Genomic DNA, 23,985 nt, shown 5'->3' with positions numbered 1-23,985 from the left:
TCTTCCCATGGCAGCTATTCTTATTGTTACTGTACTGTACTACTTACTGTTACTCTGCTACTGGTACTACTTGTATTAAATTATTTTGGGGAGAAAATACAGATAGGAAAAATAAAAATTACTCATAATCCCACCACCCAGGTATAAATCCTATTGCTATTTTGTAATCTACATTTTTCATTTAATAAAATTGTGAACATATGTTCATACCTTTAAATATTTTTCTAAAACATTACTTTTATAATAGTAAGATTACTTTTTAAAATATTTTTATTATGGAAAATGTCACACAGAACAGTATAAAAACATTGTGTGTCTATCTCCCACTTTTGACAAATAATACGCTGTGACCAAAGTTTTATCTTTACCCCCGCCAGCTTCCTCCTTTTCATTATCCCATATTTTATTCATGAATATTTTGAAAAGTATGATCATCTTTAAGATTCAAAAATTTAGTTTTTCTACTTTGTGTGGCACATGGTTATAGATACAGTTTTTGAACTTTTTAAATTATGAAAAGTTTTAAACATGTACAAAAAGACTATAGTATAGAGAACCTCCGTGTATCCATCATCTGGATTAGAGATAGGTAAACTATAGCCTGTGCACCAAATTTGGCCCACTGTCTGTTTTTATAAATGAAGACCTCCCCCCAGTTTCCTAAAGATCTATTGCAATATTAGTGAGTAACACATTTAACAGTTATATACATTTAAATAATGCATAGGTTACTGCAGGATTGCAGCATTGACTAAATAGCTAACCAGTTCAACTAGAAACCACCTAACAAATAACTGTCTAAATATTTAAAATACAGCTCTTATGTAGGTGATCCTTTCTTTTGATCACCTCCTTGGAGGGAAAAAGCCTGCTTGATCACAATGGAAATATATTAAGGCCAAATCTTCTGATATCCATCCCCAGAGGTTTCTTTCAGTTTAGTTAAGCCTCCAACTCCAGGACAAGCCCAAGTTTGTGGCCTCCAGCATTAATACTCTTCCCAAGAGCAGACAATGTAAGCTTCACTCCAGGCCTCAGAATCTGAGGGTAGCCCACTCCAGTCAAACTAGAGTTGTTGACTTTTGCAGAAATGGTAGCAGTGGGATCCAGCTGATGTTTAGCTGCAATGCCAAAACGAGTGCAGTTGGTACCTGATGTCCACACATGGTTTGCTGAAGTGTCAAGATATTTACATATTTTCTGATAAATTGATCTTCCAGATTCTATCCCATCACTGATGTTAGCATGTAGCTGGAAGTCCCTAGTCCTATAGTCCATGCAAAGCTATTCCTTGTTGGCTTTGATTTAGCACTGTGAAAGGTCATCTGGTAGCCAGCAAGCCAGCCCTCATAACCAAACAGCTGAACCATGGATTGCAGGTCTGGCAAAATCAAAGTCAATATCACTCCTTCTTGTAAGAGGAGTTAATTTTTTTTTTTTTTGAAACAGGGTCTGCCTCTGTTTCCTGGGCTAGAGGGCAGTGGCATCATAATAGCTCACTGTAACCTCAAACTCCTGGGCTTAAGAGATCCTCCTGCCTTAGCCTCCCAAGTAGCTGGAACTACAGTTATGTGCCACTACACTTGGCTAACTTTTAAAATTTTTTGTAGAGATAGGGTCTTGCTATGTTGCCCAGACAGGTCTCAAACTCTGGGGCTCAAGTGATCTTCCCACCTCAGCCTCCCAAAGTACTAGGATTATAGGTGTGAACCACTGCGCCCAGTCAGAGGACTTGATTGATTATACTGCTTTTCTTTTCCTATGTTTGGTGAGAAGGTAAAATGACAGTTTCAAACTTTGACAAATCTGGTCTTCAATTGCAATTTCTGTTCCCATGGTGTTACCAGTGTTCCATTTTTCTGTGAAAGTCAGGCCGTACTTACATTATTTATATTTGGTTTTCAAGGTCCTGGTAACTTTACCAGGGTTTGTTTTAGATGAACTAGATGTTGAGAATTCCACCCCACTGCATAAATTTGTTTTCATATCCAGTTTTACCAATCCAAAACCAAATCCTTTTTTGAAAATATCTCTGGCAGCTTTGCCAGGGTCAGCGTATGATGGAGAAATACACATTGGCCGTGTGCAGGTCTCCATGGCAAGGCTGCAAGAAGAGATGGTCTCCTGATGGGAGCTGCTACTCCACTTGCAGCTGAGGCCACTCAGCCTCCTTTTTGGGGGTGGGGGTGGTGTCAGCTGCAGCTGCTGCAGGTGGAGGGTGAAATGAAGGCTGTTATTATAAATAAAGTTTTATTAGGATAGAGCCATGCTCATTTGATTACATCCTGTCTGGTTGTTTTCCTGGTATAGTGTCAGAGTTGAGTAGTTTTGATAGAGATTGTATGGCTCACAAAGCCTAAAATAATTACTAACTGGCCCTTTATAGAAAAAGTATGGTAATTTTTGATCTAGATTCAACAATATCAACATTTTGCCAAACTGGCTTCATCTCTTTCTCTGAACTGTTTTACAGGTAGGTCTCAGGAATCAAACAACCTCATTTTTAATGGCTACGCAGAGTACCATTTCATCGTTTTGATGAATGTTCTTGTAGCAAAATCTGTGTGTATCTTTATTTATTTTACAAAATAAGTAGAATTGCTAGTTGAAAATTTTAAGCCTGTGCGTGGCCACATTGCATATTTTGATTAATTTTGACATGCTTTTTCTAAGTAGATATCTTAGAAAAAATAACCTTGTGGTTTGAGGAGTCGTCTGCTTTGGGTTTTATGACCTTGCATGTGTCAGATGCACTTCTCAGTGGTGACTTTTTGTTGTACCAAGTATCTAAAAGATCTTCAAACTTACGTATCACTTTCTTTTATGCCTTTGGTAACATAGGTTGGACAGGGGTTTTATTTCTTCCTATCCCCTTGTACTCTGGCCTTGATCAGGAACTTCTGGAGCCTCCTGCCACCTCTGCTATTTCCGGGAGCGTTAAGTATCATGGCAAGGCATAGCAGAAAGGAGAAAAATATGGTTTGTAAATTTCTGAATGTATTAGTTACAAAACATCTAGCATAATTTCTTACTAGCAGTAGGGAAAGTCATTGTCATGTCTTGTTTATAACCTTACTGTCAGTGTTTTAATTATTTGGGGCTGAGATACACACTCTGTCAAGAGTACAATATAAGATACAATGTTTCTTCTGAATGAGATTATTTTGTTTCATCTTCAGAGGGATGAGAAAAGGCAGAATAACAGCTTTGTATATGAATTGTATGTCTTGAAGATGGCGGTGGATTCGTTTGATGAATAGTGTGAGTAAGGAGCTGGGAGGTGATAGTGACATGATAAAAGCATGTCCTGCTTTTGTGCAGTGAGAAAGAAAAGGCAACTAGAAAGTCCAGGAAAAATAAAAAGCTGTACAAGAAATCATACACAGTCCAGATAAGACAAACTAAACTGTGCCATGAGTTTGAGCAACTGTTGGAGTGTAAGAAGAGAATATCTCTATTTTCCTTATTTATTGAGATGAAATTCATATAACATAAAATTAGTCATTTTAAAGTTTATAATTTATTATAGTAGTATTTGATACATCTACAGTGTTTTGCAATTACTGCCTCTGTCTGGCTCCAAAATATTTTTATCATCCCAAAAGAAAACCTATACCCCCTCCCTCGTTAAGCAGTTTATCTTCTTCATTCCCTCCTCCCACCAACTCCTGGCAGCCACCAATTTGCTTTCTGTCTCTATGGATTTACCTGTTCTAGGTATTTCATATAAATGGAATCATACAACTTGTGACGTTCTGTGTCTGGCTTCTTTCACTTAGCATAATATTTTTGAGGTTCATGCATATTATATAGCATGTATTGGTACTTTATTTTTATAATATTAATATTTCATTTCAGTGTATTCTGTTGATGGACATTTGAGTTGTTTCCACCTTGTGGCTGATGTGAATAATGCAACTACGAACATTGTACAAGTACCCGAGTCTGTTCTTTCAGTTGTTTTGGGTACATACCTAGAAGTGGAATTGCTGGATCATATGGTAATTGTGTGTTTAACTTTTTGAGGAACTGCTTTTCCACAGCCAAACATTCTCTTTTAAAAGGCAAGTATTTAGTGATTTAAAATTACAGGTCCATCGTTGTGGAACCAAATGCACTGCTTGGTTCCATAGTGAATGACAGTTGCATTATAAGGTATTTCAAATGCCTTTAAAATGATTACCAAGTTTTAGAATCAACTTACAGAAAAATGGCCGGGCGTGGTGGCTCACGCCTGTAATCCTAGCTCTCTGGGAGGCCGAGGCGGGTGGATTGTTTGAGCTCAGGAGTTCGAAACCAGCCTGAGCAAGAGTGAGACCCCGTCTCTACTAAAAATAGAAAGAAATGAATCGGACAACTAAAAATATATAGAAAAAATTAGCCGAGCATGGTGGCGCATGCCTGTAGTCCCAGCTATTCGGGAGGCTGAGGCAGGAGGATCGCTTGAGCCCAGGAGTTTGAGGTTGCTGTGAGCTAGGATGACGCCACGGCACTCTAGCCCGGGCAACATACTGAGACTCTGTCTCAAAAAAAAAAAAAAAAAAAAAACTTACAGAAAAAGTACAGATTTTTGTAACAGTTGAAAAAGTAAATGTTATACACTTTGACAACATATGAATAGATAAGCATTACAAAAACTAAAATCAGAAATACATTTCAGTACTATTTGAATATCAACATGTATATTTATTACTTTTATAATTGAAAATGATCAGTATTGGGGCTCATAAAAGGGGCATTTGGGGTAATACTTTATTTCTTGATGTGAGTGGTATTTAGGTTTTATGGCTATGTTTACCTGGTGGTGATCATGGAGCTGTGTGCTTGTAATTCGTATGATTTTCTATAATATGTTGTACTAAAATCACAAAGTTTATTTAAAATTAAAAAATCAGTACTCAGTAGTAAAAAATTTAAAAGCATAGAGTTGACTTGAAAAATTTCTCCATGTAATCACACCACATGAAGACCAGCAGCCACTGCTAACATTTCCTTCTATTATCCTTTTGTGCATTTTTTGCATATAATCTTTATTTTATTTTTTCAAATTGTAAAAGTAATACATGCCCTTTGTAGAAAACTTGTTACATATGGAAAGGCACTACATGGTTCTCACAATGAAATGATGATGTGATTGAGAGAAAAATGCCAGCAGCCAAAATGTGGAAAGTTTCTTTAATGGCATTGAATCCTGAAATTTATGATGATTTTTATATTTAAAAAATGTAGATGTTCAGATTTTGACTGAGATAGAGTATGCAAATTCTACCCTTTATCTCTGACAGAGTACAACTAAAATCATGGACAGAATACATTAATCAGCTATCTGAGTACCCTGAAAGATAAATGGTAGCAGATGGTTTGAGGAAGGAAAGCAGAACTCAAAGTACCAGTGAACTGGTAGTGAGTTTATGTTTTTGTTTTGTTTTGTTTTTTAATCCATACAGCATCTTTCAGCCTATACTCAAAAGCAGCCCAAAACCTGGAACTGTGCACTGGGTGTGAACAGAAAGAAGTCCAACAGAAACCTTCTCTTTCTAGTCTGAGGAACAAGAAAGGGGATCCCCATGGGTCAGGATTGGGGTAAAAGAAGAAGTCTTGCATAATGTTTGCCTTTTTTTTTTCCCCCATTTTCTCCTGCCCTGTCCCCCATGCACTTCTGTAGTGGTGAGGGCAGCAGTCACATTGGCATCTAGGTGGGAGAGGAGTCCTTTTATTTATAGAGACGGTCCCAAGAGCATGGAGGGAATCCTTGATTTTGTTCTTTCTTTTGTCTCATTGATTTGCCCTGGAGGCAGTCACAGTTGTGGGAGGTTCTTAGCATATCAGGGAAATTAAAACCCTGGCTTTCTAGCCAGAAGACCAGGAAAAGGGGCCTTGAGAGCTGGGAAGTGTTAGGAAGATTGCAGAGAGGAAGGAACTCAACAAAGTTCATGAATAAAGTTGGGCTCTTCCTTCAAACTTACATATATGCATCTGACCCTAAACAGCATACCAAAGACTTTGAGGATTGAACTGTGGAATAGATTACTGACCAAGTATTCCCATGCTGGCCACTGGATTATATGTGTAGGAAACATCAAAATAGTCTTTCAAGGGCTTTGAAAACTGATCTAACATTAGTACCACATGGCGCATGTCTGTAGTCCCAGCTACTCGGGAGGCTGAGGCAAAAGGATTGCTTCAGCCCAGGAATTTGAGGTTTCTGTGAGCCGGGCTACAGAGCGAGACTCTATCTCAAAAAACAAACAAACAAAAAAACCCAAAAAACGTTAGTACCACAGCCTACAGAAGGTGGGTAGCAATCTATGGACTGGATCTAATTTGGCTGATTGCTGCTAAAACAAAAATTTCAACAATTTTCGTAGGACTTAAGATCTAGAGTCATCCAAAATGTCCAGTAATTCAAAATTACTCCACATATGAAGAATCAGAAAAATGTCAACATCTCATAAAGGGAAAAGACAAACAACAGATGGCAGCCATGACATGATACAGATGTTAGAATTATCAAAAAATTTAAAGCCAAAAGTATAATTAAAATATTAATTAAAATTTTGCTCTACCAAGTAAGAGTGAACACTCTTGAAATGAACAATTAGAAATTTAAATTTTTATAATTGAAAAATATGACAAACTAAAGAAAAAATTAATTGAAAGGACTCAGTAACAGAATGGAGAAGACAGAAGAGTCAGTAACTTGAAGGTAGAACAATAGAAATTATCCAGTTCAACCAACAGAGATTAAAATAAACTGAATAAAAATGAACAGAGCTTTCAGGGACCCATGGGACAATAACAGAAAGTTTATCTTTCATGTTATTGAAGTCCCAAAAGGAAAGGAGAAAGAATGGTTGATGCAGAAAAAAATGTTTAAAGAAATTATGGAAAGGAAGAAGTAAATATGTCCCTATTTGCAGATGACATGACAGTCAACATAGAAAATCCCAAAGAATCTACAAAAAATGATTCTAGAACTAACAAGTGATTTTAACACACTTGCAGGATAAATGATCAGCATACAAAAATCAATGTGCTAGCAATGAACATTTGGAAACTAAAACTAGAAAACACAAGGCTCAAAAAATAAAGAATATTAGGTCTAAATCTAACAAAGCATGTATAGGTATCGTGTGCTGAAAACTAAACAATGCTGATAGAAGAAATGAAAGATCTAAATAAATGGAGAAATATACCATGTTCATGGATTGGAAGACTCAATATGGTAAAGATGTCAGTTCTTCCCAAATTGATATACAGGTTTAATGCGATTTCCATCAGAACCCTAGCAAGATTTTTGTAGATTGCAACAAGATTATTCTAATGTATGTGGAGAGGCAGAGAAACTAGATAGCTAAAACAGTTTTGAACAAGAATAAAATGGGAGGAATCACTCTACCCATTTCAAGACTTATTTTATAGCTACAGTAATCAAGACTGATCTTGGGTGGAGGGATGGACAGACATAGAACACTGGAACAGAATAGGGAACCCATAAATAGACCCACGCAAGTACTGCCAACTGCTTTTTAAAAAAGGTTTCAAAGCAATTCAGTGGAGGATAGTCTTTTCAACAAATGGTGCTGGAACACTTGGCTATCTGTAGGCTAAAAAAAAAGAATCTAAACCTCATATCTTGTCCCAAAATTAACTCAAATGGATCACAAATTTAAAACTATCACAAATGTAAAACTAACAAATTTGAAAAGAAAACATTAGAGAAAATTACCTAATGACCAAGCAGTTCCACTCTTGAGAATGGATGACTCAAAAGAATTGAAAACAGTTGTTCAAACAAAAACTTTCACAGGAATGTTCATCATGGCACCATTCACAATAGCCAAAAAGTGGAAACCACCCAAATGTCCATCAACTGATAAATGAATAAACAAAATGTGGCATAGCCACTTAATGAAATATTATTCAAACATAAAAAGGAATGAAGTACTGATTCATGCTACAACATGGTTGAACCTTGAAAACATTATGCTAAGTGAAAGAAGTCAGTCACAAAAAGACACATATTGTATCATTCCATTTATATGAAATGTCCAGAATAGGCAAATCTATAGAGGAAGTAGATTAGTGGTGCCAGGAACTAGATAGTGGGGAGAATGAGGAGTGATTGCAAATGGATGTAGGGTTTCTTTTTGGGGTGATGAAAGTGTTTTGGCATTAGATAGTGGTAATGGTTGCACAATTCTGTGAATATCCTAAAAGGGTGAATTTTATGGTATGTGAATTATATCTCAATTTATTTTTTAAAAAAAACAATCCAGATTGAAAATGGGCAAAGGAAATGAAGAGACATTTCATGGAAGAGGATATACTGATGGCAAATAAACAACATGAAAAAATGTTCAACATCACTAGCCATTAGGGAAATGCAAATTAAGGCCCAATTAGAGATCAGTACATACCTATTTGCACAGCTGAAATAAAAAATAGTGGCAATATTAAATATTGGTGAGGATGTGAAGAAACTAGATTTCTCATGCTGCTGGAGGGAATGCAAAATGGAACAGGCACTCTGGAAAATATTATAGCAGTTTTTTTTGAAAACTTAAACATACCATACAACCTAGCAATCTCACTTCTAGGCATTTATTCCAGAGAAATAAGATAGCAAACATTTGTGGTAGGAACATACATATGGGATAGCCCTGATGTGACTGAAGTTTGGAGAAGGTGGTCAGGATTTTCAGTGAATGATCATAGAAAACTTTGGGATCCTTCATTGAAATGGACAGTGCCTGCAGTCTGTATAGTTTGTTGCATTTTTTCTTCTACCCTCATCTGTTCTCTCTACCCCCCTTGGGCCTTTAGCACATTTATTTTTCTTGGTTCGTTCTTGATATGTATGAGGTGGTTGAAGAGAATTATAAATGCTGAGAGTTTGGTGAATATAGGCCATCATTTTTTTTTTATTGTCTTAGGTTAATATATTGTGTGTTTGTATGGAATTTTCCAAAACTTCCACATTTATTTTCTCATTTGGGATGAATTCAGAGTCTTGAGCACCTTAAGCAAACTTATGACAAGGAGGGATGAGCTTCCTCGCTCTGCTCTCACACACTCAGTCCATTCCTGAATGCCCTTCTGAGCCTGTGGGTCTGACTTGATCTGCGCTTGTCCTCTCTGTAGGCTTCCTCAGGGCTGTTCTTCTGCCTTGGTTCCAGCACTTTTTTTTCTTTACATGTGAAACACTGTAATTTGGGTTTCTAATAACAAGCTTCTTTGTTTTTGCTTGTAGTGGGGTCTCCGGGAATGGCAGGCAGCAGGATTGTTTACATATTTTTATGTAATGTGGTCCACTCAAGCCTTCAGGGCAACACTGTGTCTCTTTAAATTCAGGAAGCAGAGCTATAGATTTTGATCTGAAGCAACCTGTAAGCATAAGGCAATGTGAGAAAAATAGGTTTTTGGTACAGGTTGGGTAAATTTGCTTTGAATAGCTTTGCATTAAAATTTATGCTGTAAAAAGATAAATGTCTTCTCTTGCTAGGTTCAGGTAGATAGGCTGTGTAATGAATTATAATTTGGATTTTGTTTTCCTGGTGCTGTAAAAAATTAACAATTAATTTAATTAATAAAGATCAGTGGAAGTCAGAAAGATGTGTATTTGCTGTAGAATGGAAATGAATTAGATAGCTTTTTCTCATATCAGTAGTTCTAAGTATAAGAGCTGGGCTGCAAAGGTGACCCTCCTTTCTCCTGTGTGGCTGGTGTGTATGCCAGAGAGGCCTGGGAAGGGAATTGGGGTTGGTAGGATCAGAATTTCCTTGAGGACCTGCCTTTGGGAAATATTTAACAGAAGAGATATGGGGCTTGTTAAGGACCTAGATTGAAAATGTCATAACTGTTTTATGGCCATTAGTCTTCAGGGATCCTCTCGATAGTGTCTCTGTGCAGGTGTACATCTCCTTTGTGTTTGTTTTCTCCATGGGGGCAGGATGGAGGGTAGGGGGCACAGGAGGAGCAGGAATGTTGGTTGCTTCCTCAAAGTCCTTGTATATGCTGGGTGGCTAACACGATAGCTACTCTCCTACTCTGGGGCCACTGCTTGAGATTTCTTTGACCTGTCATGCACCAGATGAGCCTCATGAATGGTGGTACTATCATGAGCAGCTCTGTTTCTCAGACCAGCAGCTCTTGCCTGCTGCCTCCTCTATCCATTGTATATTGGATGGACCCACAGAGGGTTCTTTGTATTCCCTTAGAAGGTTTCTTGACTGGAAAATTGCATGTACACTTAAGGCTTGTGCTTTCAGAAAGGTGGAAGGAGTGATAGCCATTTGCTCTGTCTTGTGGATTGGCTGTGGTATAACTCCTTTTGTTTCTCGTTTCTGGTCTTGACACTTCTCTGAGGAGTCATCTTTTTGTCTGGGTTTTCATCAGTGAGCATAACCAAGCCAAGACACGTATCTGGAGAGGTTCCCTTTGGCACAAAGGAAACCAAAGAAAATGGCAACATGTAACAAGAGAAGTAGATTTGAACTTGGATTCCATTGGAGGTCTCAGAAAGAGAATTCTGGATCTCTGGGCCTTGTTCTAGAGTTTTCTATTCTGATTTTATTGGCTTATGGTTCCTTGTTTGCAAGCAACAGAAATTAACTTTCGCTAGCACAAACAAAAAGAGGATTTATTGGAAGGATTTCGAGTGGCTTACAGATTGGAAAGAAAAGTTGATGAGCTAGTCTTCAGAGAGAACTAGAGCCAGAACAGCCTGGGGGTCTTAGGAGCAGGAACCTCTGTGGGGATGAGTAAGTATCATGAATATCCAGTTCCTGCTTCTTTCTTTCTGCTTCTTTCTGCTCCTTTCCACTCAAAGTTCAGGAAGAGAGGACCAACTGGTATGGCTTGGATCAGGGAGGGGCACCTCGACTGATAGCCTGTTCAGGCCAAATTCTGAGCGACACTGGGCTTCTGTTAATCAAAGAAGGGGACAGCTGCTGAGCGGGCAGGAACAGGAGAGGCCCTCTGTTCACACACTCCCAGGAACAACCATGGGACCAGGAGAAGAGACTTCAACCTAATACTGCTGCCAGATTGAATGTTGTTTGATGACTTTTATGTCAGGGGCCTAAGCTTTTTTATGTTGAGGGCTGACCCCACTTCAGTGAATCACTATTTGTACAAGAATGTGTTTTTTGGGGGGAGCCATTCCTTTGTCAAGGTTTTCCCCAAGGATTTCTCTCAATCTGGCCTACACACACCAGAGGGTGGGAGGAATGCCTGTGTGGTAGAGAGCAGCCGCAGGTGATGTCTGTTACATAGGCATCCTTTGCTGTGCCACATGTGAGAAAAATTCCTTCTGGGGAGTGGCCTTTTAGCAATGCCTAATATTGAAGAAGATTGAGAGTTTATTACTAGAGCTTAGAGGGGCAGTTCTTTGGCTTCTTTGGTTAGACTGATTAGAGAGCTGCCCACAGTCGTTTGCGAGATGACTAAGATTGTGCATGTGTTTGTGTTGGGATTGATGTCTCAGGCCTTGCATATAGGCATTCTAAAACTGTTCCCTGGCCACATAACTGTTGCCTTCCCCCAGCAACCCTAGTGTGCAGAACTAAGTGCTCTTTGTTAATTGACTTTTTTCCCTTCTGACCAGGTAGCTACAGATGGTATCCATTGTCAGTGCTGTCTAACGTATGCCAGGCTGATCCATGGTCACTTTCCGGGATGGCAGCAAGGTGACTTCAGCTGAGGATGACCCTGACTGAAAGGCTGCGTGAGAAGATATCTCAGGCCTTCTACAACCATGGGCTGCTCTGTGCATCCTACCCCATCCCCATCATCCTCTTCACGGGGTTTTGCATCTTAGCCTGCTGGTATGTTCTGGGTTGCCCTGGGTATGGTGGGCCAGTGTCTTGGGACAGTAGGTTTCCTAACTGTAACCACTATGGAGTCCTTGGACTCTGTGTGCTTTTTACACCATTGGAACTTGAGCTCATTGGAACTGCTGAGTGGAGAACTGTAGTCCTGGGGTGTTTAGCCAGTGAATTAAAATAGTCCAGCCTGGCCCTGACTTAATGTTGCACCTGATTTGTTCACATCACTGGTACTCTGTCTATCTCAAAATAATGTTTATACATTTTTAAGAAACTGCGAGATAACTGAAAGGTCTTTTAATTTTCTTTCTCAACAGTAGTAATTTCCTCTTAGCACCTGGTTAAGAACAGGAACCTTCTTTGAGTGTTGCAAGGCAAAGTTGCTTGGATAACTCTCTTGCAGACTCAACCTAGAGACTTGCTTCTCTGCTCTCTGGTCATTTTCTTGTGCTCATCAGAGCTTCCTTCTGACCCCTTGTTAATTCTTGGGACCTGCTGCACTCACCAGGGACTGTAGTAAGAGCTATAGCTGCCCTTGGTTCCTGTCTGTCTTTCATAGGACCTTGTCTAAGCCTGAAGACTGTGGCTGACAATGGCATTGTAAAAGGAGAGGTTTGATGTAAGGTGATATCTTATGACCCTTTTGGCTCTAAAACACCGACAGCCACAAAAAGAGCCTATCTTATTACCCTTTTTTCTGGAAAGAATTCTGTTTTCCAGATTCATTGTCTAACATTTTAGATGTTTTCAGTGCCATGCTAGAGGGAAGATGGCTCAGGACTGAACTCTTTGTTCATTTCAGTTGTTAATGATCTCAAGTTCTTCCCTAATTAGCAATAAGAAAGATGTAGGAAAGTGTCCTGCTGGATGCCATGTTGATGCTTCAGGTATAGAGTGACTCTTCAATCCTCACAATAACCTTCAGAAACGGTCCAGTTACACTTCCATTTAACAAAGGGGGATGGGTGGCTGGGTGCAGCGGCTCACGCCTATAATCCTAACACTCTGGGAGGCCGAGGCAGGAGGATCGCTTGAGGTCAAGAGTTCGAGACCAGCCTGAGCAAGAGCGAGACCCCGTCTCTACTAAAAATAGAAACAAAAATTAGGCAGGCCACTAGAAATAGAAGAAAATTAGCCAGGTGTGGTGGTTCGCGCCTGTAGTCCCAGCTATTCTGGAGGCTGAGGCAGGATGATTGCTTGAGCCCAGGAGTTTGAGGTTGCTGTGAGCTAGGCTGATGCCATGGCACTCTAGCCCAGGTGACAGAGTGAGACTGTGTCTCAAAAAAAAAAAAAACAAAAACCAAAAAAAAACAACAAAGGGGGATGGGGACTTAGAGATTTGTGTGGACCACACAACTAATAAGTAGGGAAATTGGGGTTCAAATCCAGGCCTTAGGCTTTGCTGCCTGCACCTGTGGCACTCTGTCACCCTGCCTCACTCTGGCTTAGTATGTTTGTGTTGGTGTTTAGACTTTGCTAAATTGTGTTGTGCAAGATAAAACACTTGTAGCTATGTCCTTTAAGTAATGAATTAGGATTGCTCTGAGAACCCAGCTCTTGGGGTTTTGTTTTGTTTTGTTTTTTTTCCCTCTAAGTTAATTGATACCTCTCTCTCTCTCTCTCTCTCTCTCTCTCTCTCTCTCATACATTTCTAGTCCTGGCCTATATGCTAAAGTGGTGGTTCGCAAACATAAGCTAGCATCAGAATCACCTCAGTGGCATGTTAAACACAGATCACTGGGCCTCACCTAGGAGTTTTTGATTCATCAGGTCTGGGGTGGGCCCCAGAATTTGCTTCTGTAACAAGTTGCCAGGCCTGGGAAGCACACTCTGAGAACCACTAGGCTGTGTCTTTCTTAAATTCCTCTTAAGTTCTGCCACATCTCTGAGCTAAAAGTGTTTACTCTTCTATTCTAATCTTTTTTTTTTTTTTTTAAAGAGACAGGGTCTTGGTCTGTCATCCAGGCTGGAGTGCGGTGGCATGATCGTAGTTCACTGTAACCTCAAACTCCTGGGTTCAAGTGATTCTCCTGCCTCAGCCTCCCAAGTAGCTAAGACTACAGGCACACCTGGGTTTTTTTTTTTTTTTGAGACAGAGTCTCACTGTGTTGCCCGGGCTAGAGTGCTGTGGCGTCATCCTAGCTCACAGCAGCCTCAAACTCCTGGGCTCAAGCGATCCTTCTGCCTCAGCCTCCCGAGTAGCTGGGACTACAGGCATGCACCAACATACCTGGCTAATTTTTTCTATATATTTTGGGTTGTCCGATTAATTTTTTTCTATTTTTAGTAGAGACAGGGTCTTGCTCTTGCTCAGGCTGGTTGCGAACTCCTGAGCTCAAACAATCTGCCCGCCTCGGCCTCCCAGAGTGCTAGGATTACAGGCGTGAGCCACCACGCCTGGCCTGGTTTTTTTTTTTTTAAGAGATGGAGTCTCACTATGTTTCACAGGCTGGTCTCAAATTCCTGGCCTCAAGCGACCCTCCTGCCTTGGCCTCTCAAAATGCTAGGATTACAGGCATGAGCCACTTCACCTGGCTATTTCGATTTCTCTAGCAGCAATTGTGGTGACACTCATGGTCATTATCACTGCTGTTGAAGAGGTAGTTGTTATTCCCTTTTTACAAAGACAGCTCTAGCTACAGGAAAAGGAAAGAATGTTTCTCCTTTGCCATTCATCTTCTGGGGACTGGGTGTAGTGGGCTGAGACCAGGCAGCTTCCTGGGCAGGGAACATAGAATGTGTATAGCAGTTGCTTGGGTGCAGTTGGATCTTATCTTTGAATGAATAATTTGATATCATACAAGTGTTTCAAAATACTGTCCCTGGATAGATGATGAGAGGGCCTCTGGTATGAAAAGGCTAAGTTCTCAATATGGAGGACACTTCCCTAGCTTTGGGTGAATTAAAATGGGATGGAGGGTTGGGGAATAGGTAGATGTGATGATGACAATATTAATTACAAGTACGGCCCAGGTACAGCTGAGCTGGGCAAATGCCTACCTTATATCTCCCAAGAGCACTTGGCTGAACCTCAGTTCTGAGAAAGGCATGGGTGAGGCTTAGGGTTGGTTTGGGCCGGAGGGAAGGAAGGAAGATTAATCTTTATTGATCATCAGTTTTGTAGGTTTTCAGGTGCCGTTACATGTGGCATTTCATTCAATCTCCTAACATCCTTGGAGATGATTATTTCCTAGTTCTTTTAAAGGTGATGAGACTTGCATGGAGGGCTAGTAAGTGGTTGGTGCTGCAGCTGGCAGGTCCATCAAGCAGATCAAAAGCTATATTTTCTCCACTTTACCATGGTGGTGAGATTTCTTTGAAGAACACTGGTGCTGATACCTTCCACTACAAGGAGTTTACTCCTTGAACAAGAGGCCTAAGAAAGAGGGTCCCAGCTGTGTGTGGTGGGCCAGAAACGGCCAGATAGTATCTGCCTAGACAGAGAACAGAGATCCCTTTTCAGGAAAGTGGACCTATTCAACAGAAATTGAGGTGAGAACATAAAGGTGGGTTTGAGAGCCACCTTAATAAAGGTGACTATAATATATGCCAAGCACTGTGCCAGACCCATGATGCAGAAATGTCCCTTCCCTCAAAATCCTACAGTCTGAGACCAGTGTCATTGGATAGTGTGCATAGCAGATATGACCTAGCCATGGTGCAAAGGGAGAAGACGTCAGGGAGGCTTCCTGGGAGGAGAACACCTGAGCTAAGCCCTGCAGGAAGAATAAGTGGCATCTTTCTCGCCTCCTTCACTGTGGGGGGTACTCATTCAGCTTACCACTCCCTCAACAAAAAGGCCAATACCCTGGCATGCTCCTCTGAGCATCTGCTTTCCTCCTTTGGTTTCACCCTCTGATGGCATTGTGGTTTCCTGTTATTTTTGTAGTTGTCCTGTTTTGCTTTGAAGAGAGAAAACCCTTCTGAACAATCACAGTCTTTTACTTTTTTTGAGACAGTCTTGCTCTGTTGCAGCCTAGGTCACCTCCTGCCTCAGTGATCCTCCCGCGTCAGCCTCCCGAGTAGCTGGGACTACAGGTGTGCACCACAACGCCCAGCTAATTTTTCTATTTTTAGTAGAGACGGGGTCTTGCTCTTGCTCAGGGTGGTCTCAAACTCAGGAGCTCAAGCAATCCACCCACCTTGGCCTCCCAGAGTGTTAGGATTACAGGCGTGAGCCACTGCACCCAACTGCCAGGAAGCTTTTCTGTCGAGAGCAACTCCCTCTTCTGCCAGAGCCTCAGGCTGCCTACAGAAAACAAAGTATTGATAATAGACAGCTTTAAGTAATTTCCTTAGATATTCAGGTTCCATTTAATTGTTAACCTTTTATTGTTCCTGGGATGAGAGACTTGTTCAGCTTGAACCCAAAGGACTGCTGCACTTAATACCCGTATTCAGATCTAATGGCCACATGAGCTGCAGAAGACCCAGGTCACCACGCCACATCACCCCAGGGAAAGAACAGAGCAGGACTAGAGGGGATGGTGGTCAGTGATAGTTTAGGAAGGTGCCTGTCTCCATCAAGTAGAAGAATTCTGGGAGTGAGAGAGGGCATATGTAAATGGGGAGCCAGTCTCCCCTTGAACAGCACTGAGGATGTGTGACTTTCTTCCCTGAGCTATTGTTGAGGCCGCAGGTTTAAGTGACTAAGAGCCAAGTATACTACTTCAGATGACCTCAGTGATGAGCCTTGCAAGTGAGCTATAGTTAGCTGTTCTTGCTGCTCAGCCCCTGGGCACAGTGACTGCTCTTTCCTCTGGGAAAATCTGATGAAACTTGTGGCAAATCGACACTGTGGCAAGAGGTGTTTAGATTTCCTAGAGGTTAAGCCACTGGGACCTGAGATGTGTCCTAGCAGCAGCCCAGCAAGGCAGAGGGTGCTGTTGCTCCAGACCTGCCCTGGTAAGCAGTAGGTGCACCATGGGGTGAAGGATTGTGCTTGGGTGCCATGTTAGCTAGACTACCCTATGTGCAGGTCAGAAAGTAATGGCAGAGTCATTGGGTTACTTGCGATTCCACAAGCTGCTGCTCATAGTGAGAGCTTGGAGAAGAAGTTGGAATTGTGATGAGGCCATGCTAAACCTCCTGAAGGATGAGCAACCTGTGGGTGTTTGAGAACAGACTTGGCCCCTTTCCTACTCTTTTTTCCCTGCAGGAAAGCAATACCCTTAGGCTGAGACTGAACATCTGAGTTGTGGTGGTCTTCACTTCTCAACCTCTTTCCCCTGTCTGCCCACGTCTAAGGTTTCTCTGTGATCACCATGGCCCCTTGGGTGCGCAAATAGGCTTTGAAACAGGTTCCGTCTTTCTGTGCCTGTGTGGTCATTCCACACACACACACACACACACACACACACAGTGAACAAGAAAGAAATCTGAGTAACTGAAGCCTGTCTGTGCCTGTGCAGTTGTGCTGTGAATAGCGAGACTGAATAGCTGAGAATAAAGTCTTAAAGTGCCTTTGACCTCTGTCCTAAAGTCTAGACTCTAGAGAGCTCAAGTGACCAGCTCCCTGCAGCTGCTCTGTGGCACTGACTTGTTCAATATTCCAAAGCCAGAGCCTTTTCCCAAGCAGAAGTTACCCCTGGCCTCACAAATAGGTCCTGTAAAAGCTCTCAAAGGCCTGTAGGAGATCAGAGACTCCTTTATTACCCAAAGACCCTAGGACTCCTTTATGCCCAACAAAAGGGCAATCAGGATCTCAAAAATATCCTCTTCTAGTCGTTCATTACCCTACCTCTTGTCCTGTATTTTTTACCCATGGGAAGAGAAGAGAGAGCATCTCCCGCCCTTCCTGTCTCCAAGGAAGAGTCTTGCATGACATCTTCTCTGAGTCATTTCTGTGGTTGCTCCCTCTGGATGTCCTCAGTGACTCCTGAGCTTCCCATCACAGATGGCTGGGGGTGAGAATGGGAGGAGTGTAGAGCCAAGACCATCTATATAATTTATTGGACCCAGTGCAACATGAAAATGCAGGGCTGTTTATTCAAAAAGCAGGGGGAAAAGTACCATTAAAGGTACTAAAATATACTTTGAAGGGAGTAGATGGAAGTCTTGTGCCCACCAAAATGCCCACGAGATGTGCTGTGGTGCTGCCAATCTGGAATGGGGATGGCCGCCGCCTCACTTGCCCCAACACACAGCGGGGTGTGTGCATCTGACCCCAACAGTCTTTGCTTTTGCACTCAGGCCCTTGCCAGAGGGTGGCAGCAGATGGACCACCTTGGCAGGGAAGGGAAGGCCAGGTCCTGGAATGCAAAGGGGTAGGGGCACTGGTGGTTAAGAACCTGTCCCTGGGAGGAGGGATGACACATGAACCTATACTCCAGGCCCTCAGCACAAGCCCCATTGTTCCACAGGACTTCACTTACAAAACACAAGTTTTAGTTTGGGGTCCCTCAGAGGCAAGGATTTCAGTATAAGTAGCTTATGTGTGAGAGGAAATGAGCACTGGTGTAGGGAGGTGGGGAAGTGAGATATCAGGAAAGGTGCATCATCCAGCAAGTTACCACCTTGGGCAACTGAGAGTAATCTCACTGGGAACACTGAGCAACAGTGCAGAACATGCCCTCAGCACTACCCACCCGAGTGTCAGGGAGCAGGACTGCCCAGGCCAGGTGTCTACAAACTCTTTCTATAAAGGGCCAGATAGTAAATATTTTAGGCCTTGCAGGCCACATGGAGCTTTCGTCACGTTTTTCTCTGTTTTCTTTTTTTGTTTTATGTAACCCTTAAAAAATGTAAAAACTATTCTTAGCCCACAGACTACACAAAAATCCAGCCATAGGCTGGATTTGACCCATGGGCAGTTGTCTGCTGACTCCTAATTGATACAATAGCAGTATCAACCATTGGTTGAGGGCTGTTTTTGGTTAGCATTAATTCCCATCACTTGTGGCCTGTCTTACTTAGGAAGAGTGGCCTCTCATAGCAGTAGAACACTTTCAGGCAAAGAGGTTCAAGTGCTTGCAGTTGGTAGTTGAGCTGGCATGCCCAGAAATAAGATCAGAGGGAATAAGTAGGGCACCACTCTGGGGATGCCTTGGGTGGCCAGATGCAGGGAGCAGGCTGTACAGGCATGGCAGCAGAAAGGTGTGTGGTACATGGCCGACAGGGACTTAGGGGATACCAGTCAGGACAGAGCAGGAGAGGAGGGCTCTGATACTAATGTGCTCTATAAGCCATGCTGAGAAATTTGGACTTCAGTTCCATACCTAGTTAGGAGATAAAGAAGTAATTTCAAGGATGGAATCAGGGAGTCTATCCACATTAGTATGCTACTCCAGGTGAGAGTTGATGGTTCCTTTAGGCTAAGTGTAAGCAAGGGAGATGGTGAGACTTGGTTGATTCTGTTTAATAGATATATGGGGTGTTTTGTTTGTTTGTTTTTGAGATAAGAGTCTTTTGTCCAGGCTAGAGAGCTGTGGCATCAGCCTAGCTCACAGCAACCTCAAAGTCTGGGGCTGAAGCAATCCTCCTGCCCCAGCCTCCTGAGTAGCTGGGACTACAGATACATGCCACTACACCCAGCTAATTTCTTCTGTTTTTAGTAGAGATGGCTAATTTTTTTTTGTTTTTAGTAGAGACAGGGTCTCGCTTTTGCTCAGGCTGGTCTCAAACTCCTGAGCTCAAGTAGTCTTCCTGTCTCGGCCTCCCAGAGTGCTAGGATTACAGGCTTGAGCCCCCGGGCCCAGCCTAATATGTTTTTAAGGTGGAGCCCTGAGGATTTTTCTGAGGACCAGATGTGGAGTCTGAGAGAGAAGAGTCAAAATCAAAGTGCTTGGCCTGAAAAGCTGGATAGGTGGAGCTGAGACAGGAAAGACAGGGAAAGTTGTGCTTCATTTCCTCTGTCCCTGTAAGATAAGGATGCACCAAGATACAGTTTGGTCCTTGAAATGAGTTTTGCAGAAGCAACATGGCAGGGTGGTAGAAATCCCTGGGCAGCTTCTTTCTTAAAACATCTTTAGCCTTTTTTCTGACCTTGGAAAAATGAGCATTTTTACTTCTGAAAATTACCTCATGCTTTCCTTTTGGTCTAGAATTTGGTAGCTATACAGAGTGATTATTCCTTTCCTTTGCTTTTGCATTTTTGTAGAATCTTTTTCTTGGCAGTTTTCTCTTACCTATAGTTAAAAGGAATATATAGTGGTTAAAATTTTCAAACAAAACAGAAATGTAGTGTGAGGCAGTGTAGTGTGATGTTAAGAGCATAGACTCTGGGGCCAGTTAGCCTGTGTTCACATACTAGTTTTTTTACTTTGTAGAAGAGATATAACTGCTGCATACCTCATTGGGTGTGGTGCAGCTTATGTGAGTAAATAGATGGAAGGCATTTAGATTGGTGGCTGGCACATAGTAGGTGCTCAGTAAGAGTTAGAAACCACCGTCATTGGTTCACAGAAACAAGCAGGTCTGTCAGTGATAAGAGTCACATTAGAGTTGAGTATGGGTACTTTGGCAACTCATAGGAGGAGGAGTCCCAAAACAGACTTTGAGGAAAGGAAAAAGATTTCCTGGAGCAAATGATACTACAGCTGAGGCCTCGAAGATGGAGTCATCTAGAAGAATGCGCAAGCCTGTTCCCACAGGTTCAGAGCTTCAGAAGCAAGAGAGGAGGGGATAAACCAGGGAGTTACATGTGGTTCCAGGGCAAGGTTGAAGAAGGACTGTGGGCCATTTTAAGCATTTCAAAGCTTGTGCACTTTTTTCTAAGAGATTTTATCCTAAGAAAGGGAACACTTTGAAGTTTGCTGCCTTTCATTCTCTTCCTACTGGAATGTTCAGACTCCTGGAATTCACAGTTACATTTAATAGTTCAGATCTTGAGAAACAGGTTGTGTCTAGTTGTTGTATTTTCGAACAGCTATTTTGTGGAAGGTGAATGCAGATCCATGAAATGTATTGCCTGGCTTCATCTTGTATAGTGGAGCTCCAGCAGTATAGAGCTCCAGCAGTCTCAGCTCTGAGCCCTGTGACTCCTCGCTGCACCCAATAGCCAGGGCAGACCCAGGCACTGTGCAGTGCTTTCCCCAGAAGAACTTTAGTTAAGTCCAAAAATAGCTTTTGATGCCTACTTCCAAAAAGCTGAACCTTGGTTTTTGAAAGCATCAAAAGAGAAGCAACTTGTCCACATACAATGGATTCTCAATAAGATTAACAGCTGATTTCTCCTCAGAAACCATAGAGGCCCAGAAGGCATTGGGATTAAAATACTGAAGGGGGAAAAAAGTTTCCAACCAAGAATTCTATATTCAACAAAACTGTCCTTCAATAACGAAGTAGAAATTAAGACATTTCCAGATGAATAAAAGCCAAAAGAATTTGTTACCAGTCGGCCTCCCCTATAAGAAATACCAAAGGAAATCTGTCAGGCCGAAATGAAAGGACACTAGACAGTGACTGAAACCATAAGAAAAAATAAGGAGCAATGACTGGTAAAGGTAACCAGTATTATAGTACTTTTGGTTTGGTTTGGAGCTTCTTTTTCTTTTGTGATTTAAAAGGCAAATGCATTAAACAATAATTATAGACCTATGTTAATGGGCGTACAGTGTATACAGATGTAATCCGTGACAGTAACAATAAAAAGGGCGAGGGATGAATATATATAGGAGCAGAGTGTTTGTATTTTATTGAAACTAAGCTTCTCAGCCTGGCTAATTTCAGTTGTTTTATAATCAAGTTTGCTGACCCTTTCTTCTACTGGCTCTAATCTGCTATTGATCTCCTCTATAACAACATTATTCAAACTAGGTTGCTGTTAAGTTTAAGATGTTAATTGTAATCCCCAAGGTAAAGACTAGGAAATTAACCTTAAACATATATGGAAAAGGAAAGAAGAGAATCAAAATGGCATATTACAGAAAAATCAAATACAGGAGAAAGGCAATAATGGAGGAATTGAGGAACAAAAAAACGTGTAAGACATACAGAAAGCAACTAAATGGCATAAGTATATCCTTTATCAGTAATTACATTAAATGAAATGGATTAAACTCTGTTAAAAGGAGATTGGCAGATGAGATTTTAAAAAAGCAAGATCCATTTATATGCTGTCTCTGAGACACTTGAAATATACACTATAGTTTAGATATAAGAGCACAGATTGAAAGTGAAAGGATAGAAAAAGATATTTCATGCAAATACTAACCAAAAGAGAGCTGGAGTGGTTATGTTATCAGATAACATAGACTTTAAACCAAAAAAGTTACAAGAGACAGAAGGACATTATATATTGATAAATGTTTCAATACAATAAGAAGATATAACAGTTATAAACACATACACACCTAATAACAAAAACCCAAAATATATGAAGCAAAAATTGACAGACTCGAAGTGAGAAATAGATAATTCTGCAGTAATAGTTGGAGACTTCAATACTCCACTTTCAGTAATGGATAGAACAACCAGACAAAATCAGTAAGGAAACAGAGAACTTGAACAATACCATAAACAGATTAGATGCAATAAACATGTACAGAACACTCTACCCAACAGTAGCAGAATACACATTCTTCTCAAGTGCACATGGAACATTCTCCAGGATAGACCATGTGTTAGGCCACAAACAAGTCTTAATAAATTTTGAAAGATTGAAATCATACAAAGTATCTTTTCTAATCACAATGGAATGAAACTAAAAATCAATAGCAGAAGGAAAATTGGAAAATTCATCAATATTTGGAAATTAAGCAATGTACTCTAAAACAATGGGTCAAAGAAGAAATCAGAAGGGAAATGAGAAAATGCCTTGAGACGATGAAAACAGAAACACAATATAACTAAAACTTAGGGGATACAGTGAAAATAGCACAAGAGGGAAATTGATAGCTGTAAACACATACATGGAAAAAGGTCTCAGGCCTCATATCTAGAACATATAAAGAAGAAATCAATAAGGAAAAGACAGTGAATTCAATTAAAAATCGCCAAAAGGAGGCGGCAGTGGTCGGCACTGCCTTCATGGGCTGTGGTGTACTGCTGGGGGTGCAGAGGGCACTTGCAGACTCTGGTTCTCCCCACACTGGCAGGAAAAAACTGCAGCTGAGAGGGAGCAGTGTTTTGAAAACCTGTTTCTGAGAACAAAGCACCAAATCTCAGGCAAGGGAGGTGTGGCTTTGAGGTGACCTGGTTGGCGGAGAGGTCTAAGGGACCCTGTGCTGAGGGAGACGAGTGGCAGACAGGCCTTAATGAGCAGAGGTGGCTCAGGAAGGGGATGACCCCTGGGGCTAAGGTGACCACCAGATAAATAACTGGATGACCACCCAGGCCTCAGGTGGCTGGTGATCAGACCGGCACAAAGTGGGAGTGTGAAGATTGGATTGGCAGGAAGTGACCTGGGAAGTCTATCGCCTGGGGCATCATGGGCTTTGAATTGCTATAAGTCAAGTCACGTCTTTTCCTGCTTGGGATTCTGCCTGCTTGTCTGAGTCAGTCTCCTCCCATTCCCTCTTGCTTATCCCCCTCCAGTGTGCTTTCCTAACCACTGCCCACCCCAACTACAATGTAAATTTTAGTGGAGCAGTGATCTTGTCTGTCTTGTTCACTTCTGGGCCTTGCACAATGTTTGGCCTGGAGTTGATGTTTAAATATTTGTTGAATGAATGACTACTGAGAAAAACCACCAGGCTACTGGTGGCCAGTTATTGGTAGTACCACCCGCAGAACTGGACAGATAAGAAAGCAGGTCCAAAAAGGGAGAAGGAGGTGGGAGAAGCAAACCCCACTTAGATCCCTCTGCCAATGGAATTTCATCCTGGCTGTTTGTCCTCCCCAGGTTGATCATATTCGAGATTGTCAGGTGATAGCTAAAGGGGAAATGTCAAGGTGCAGTGCCTTTTGCGACTCAGCATAAGCAGGTTTTCATCTTTCCCTAAGATGCTTTTATGTTGTAGTAGTCTCAGGTACAATTTGTTTTTTTGCTTTTTTTTTTTTTTTTTTTTTAGAGACAGGGTCTCGTTCTGTCACCCAGGCTGGAGTGCAGTGGCACAATTGTAGCCCACTGTAACCTCCAGCTCCCGGGCTCAAGTGTTCCTCCCACCTCAGCCTCCCTAGTAGCTGAGATTACAGGTGCTTACCACCATGCCCAGCTTCATGGTCTTTTTAAATGGAGCAATTGCTCAGCCATCTGAGTTGGAATCCTTTTGGATTT

At 41.6% G+C, this 23,985-nt stretch overlaps 1 protein-coding gene and 1 pseudogene across 2 annotated transcripts in view; one reads left to right on the top strand and one right to left on the bottom strand.

Annotated features, from left to right (window-relative positions):
• Positions 1 to 23,985, top strand: part of SCAP (SREBF chaperone) — a 63,058-nt gene that overhangs the window by 16,151 nt on the left and 22,922 nt on the right. For both annotated transcript variants that reach the window (XM_012664143.1, XM_012664076.1), the window contains exon 2: positions 11,609 to 11,828. In XM_012664143.1, the coding sequence (XP_012519597.1) occupies positions 11,707 to 11,828 (122 nt within the window). In that variant the 5' untranslated portion in view covers positions 11,609 to 11,706. The remainder of the gene's footprint in view (positions 1 to 11,608; positions 11,829 to 23,985) is intronic.
• On the bottom strand, positions 943 to 2,088 carry LOC105826263 (annotated as a pseudogene).

Source organism: Propithecus coquereli, unplaced genomic scaffold (genome assembly GCF_000956105.1).
Source record: "Propithecus coquereli isolate 6110/MARCELLA unplaced genomic scaffold, Pcoq_1.0 Scaffold1, whole genome shotgun sequence".
In the NCBI taxonomy this organism is placed as follows: Eukaryota; Metazoa; Chordata; class Mammalia; order Primates; family Indriidae; genus Propithecus; species Propithecus coquereli.
Note: the sequence above shows the minus strand (reverse complement) of the source record. Positions and strands in the feature narration are given on the sequence as shown.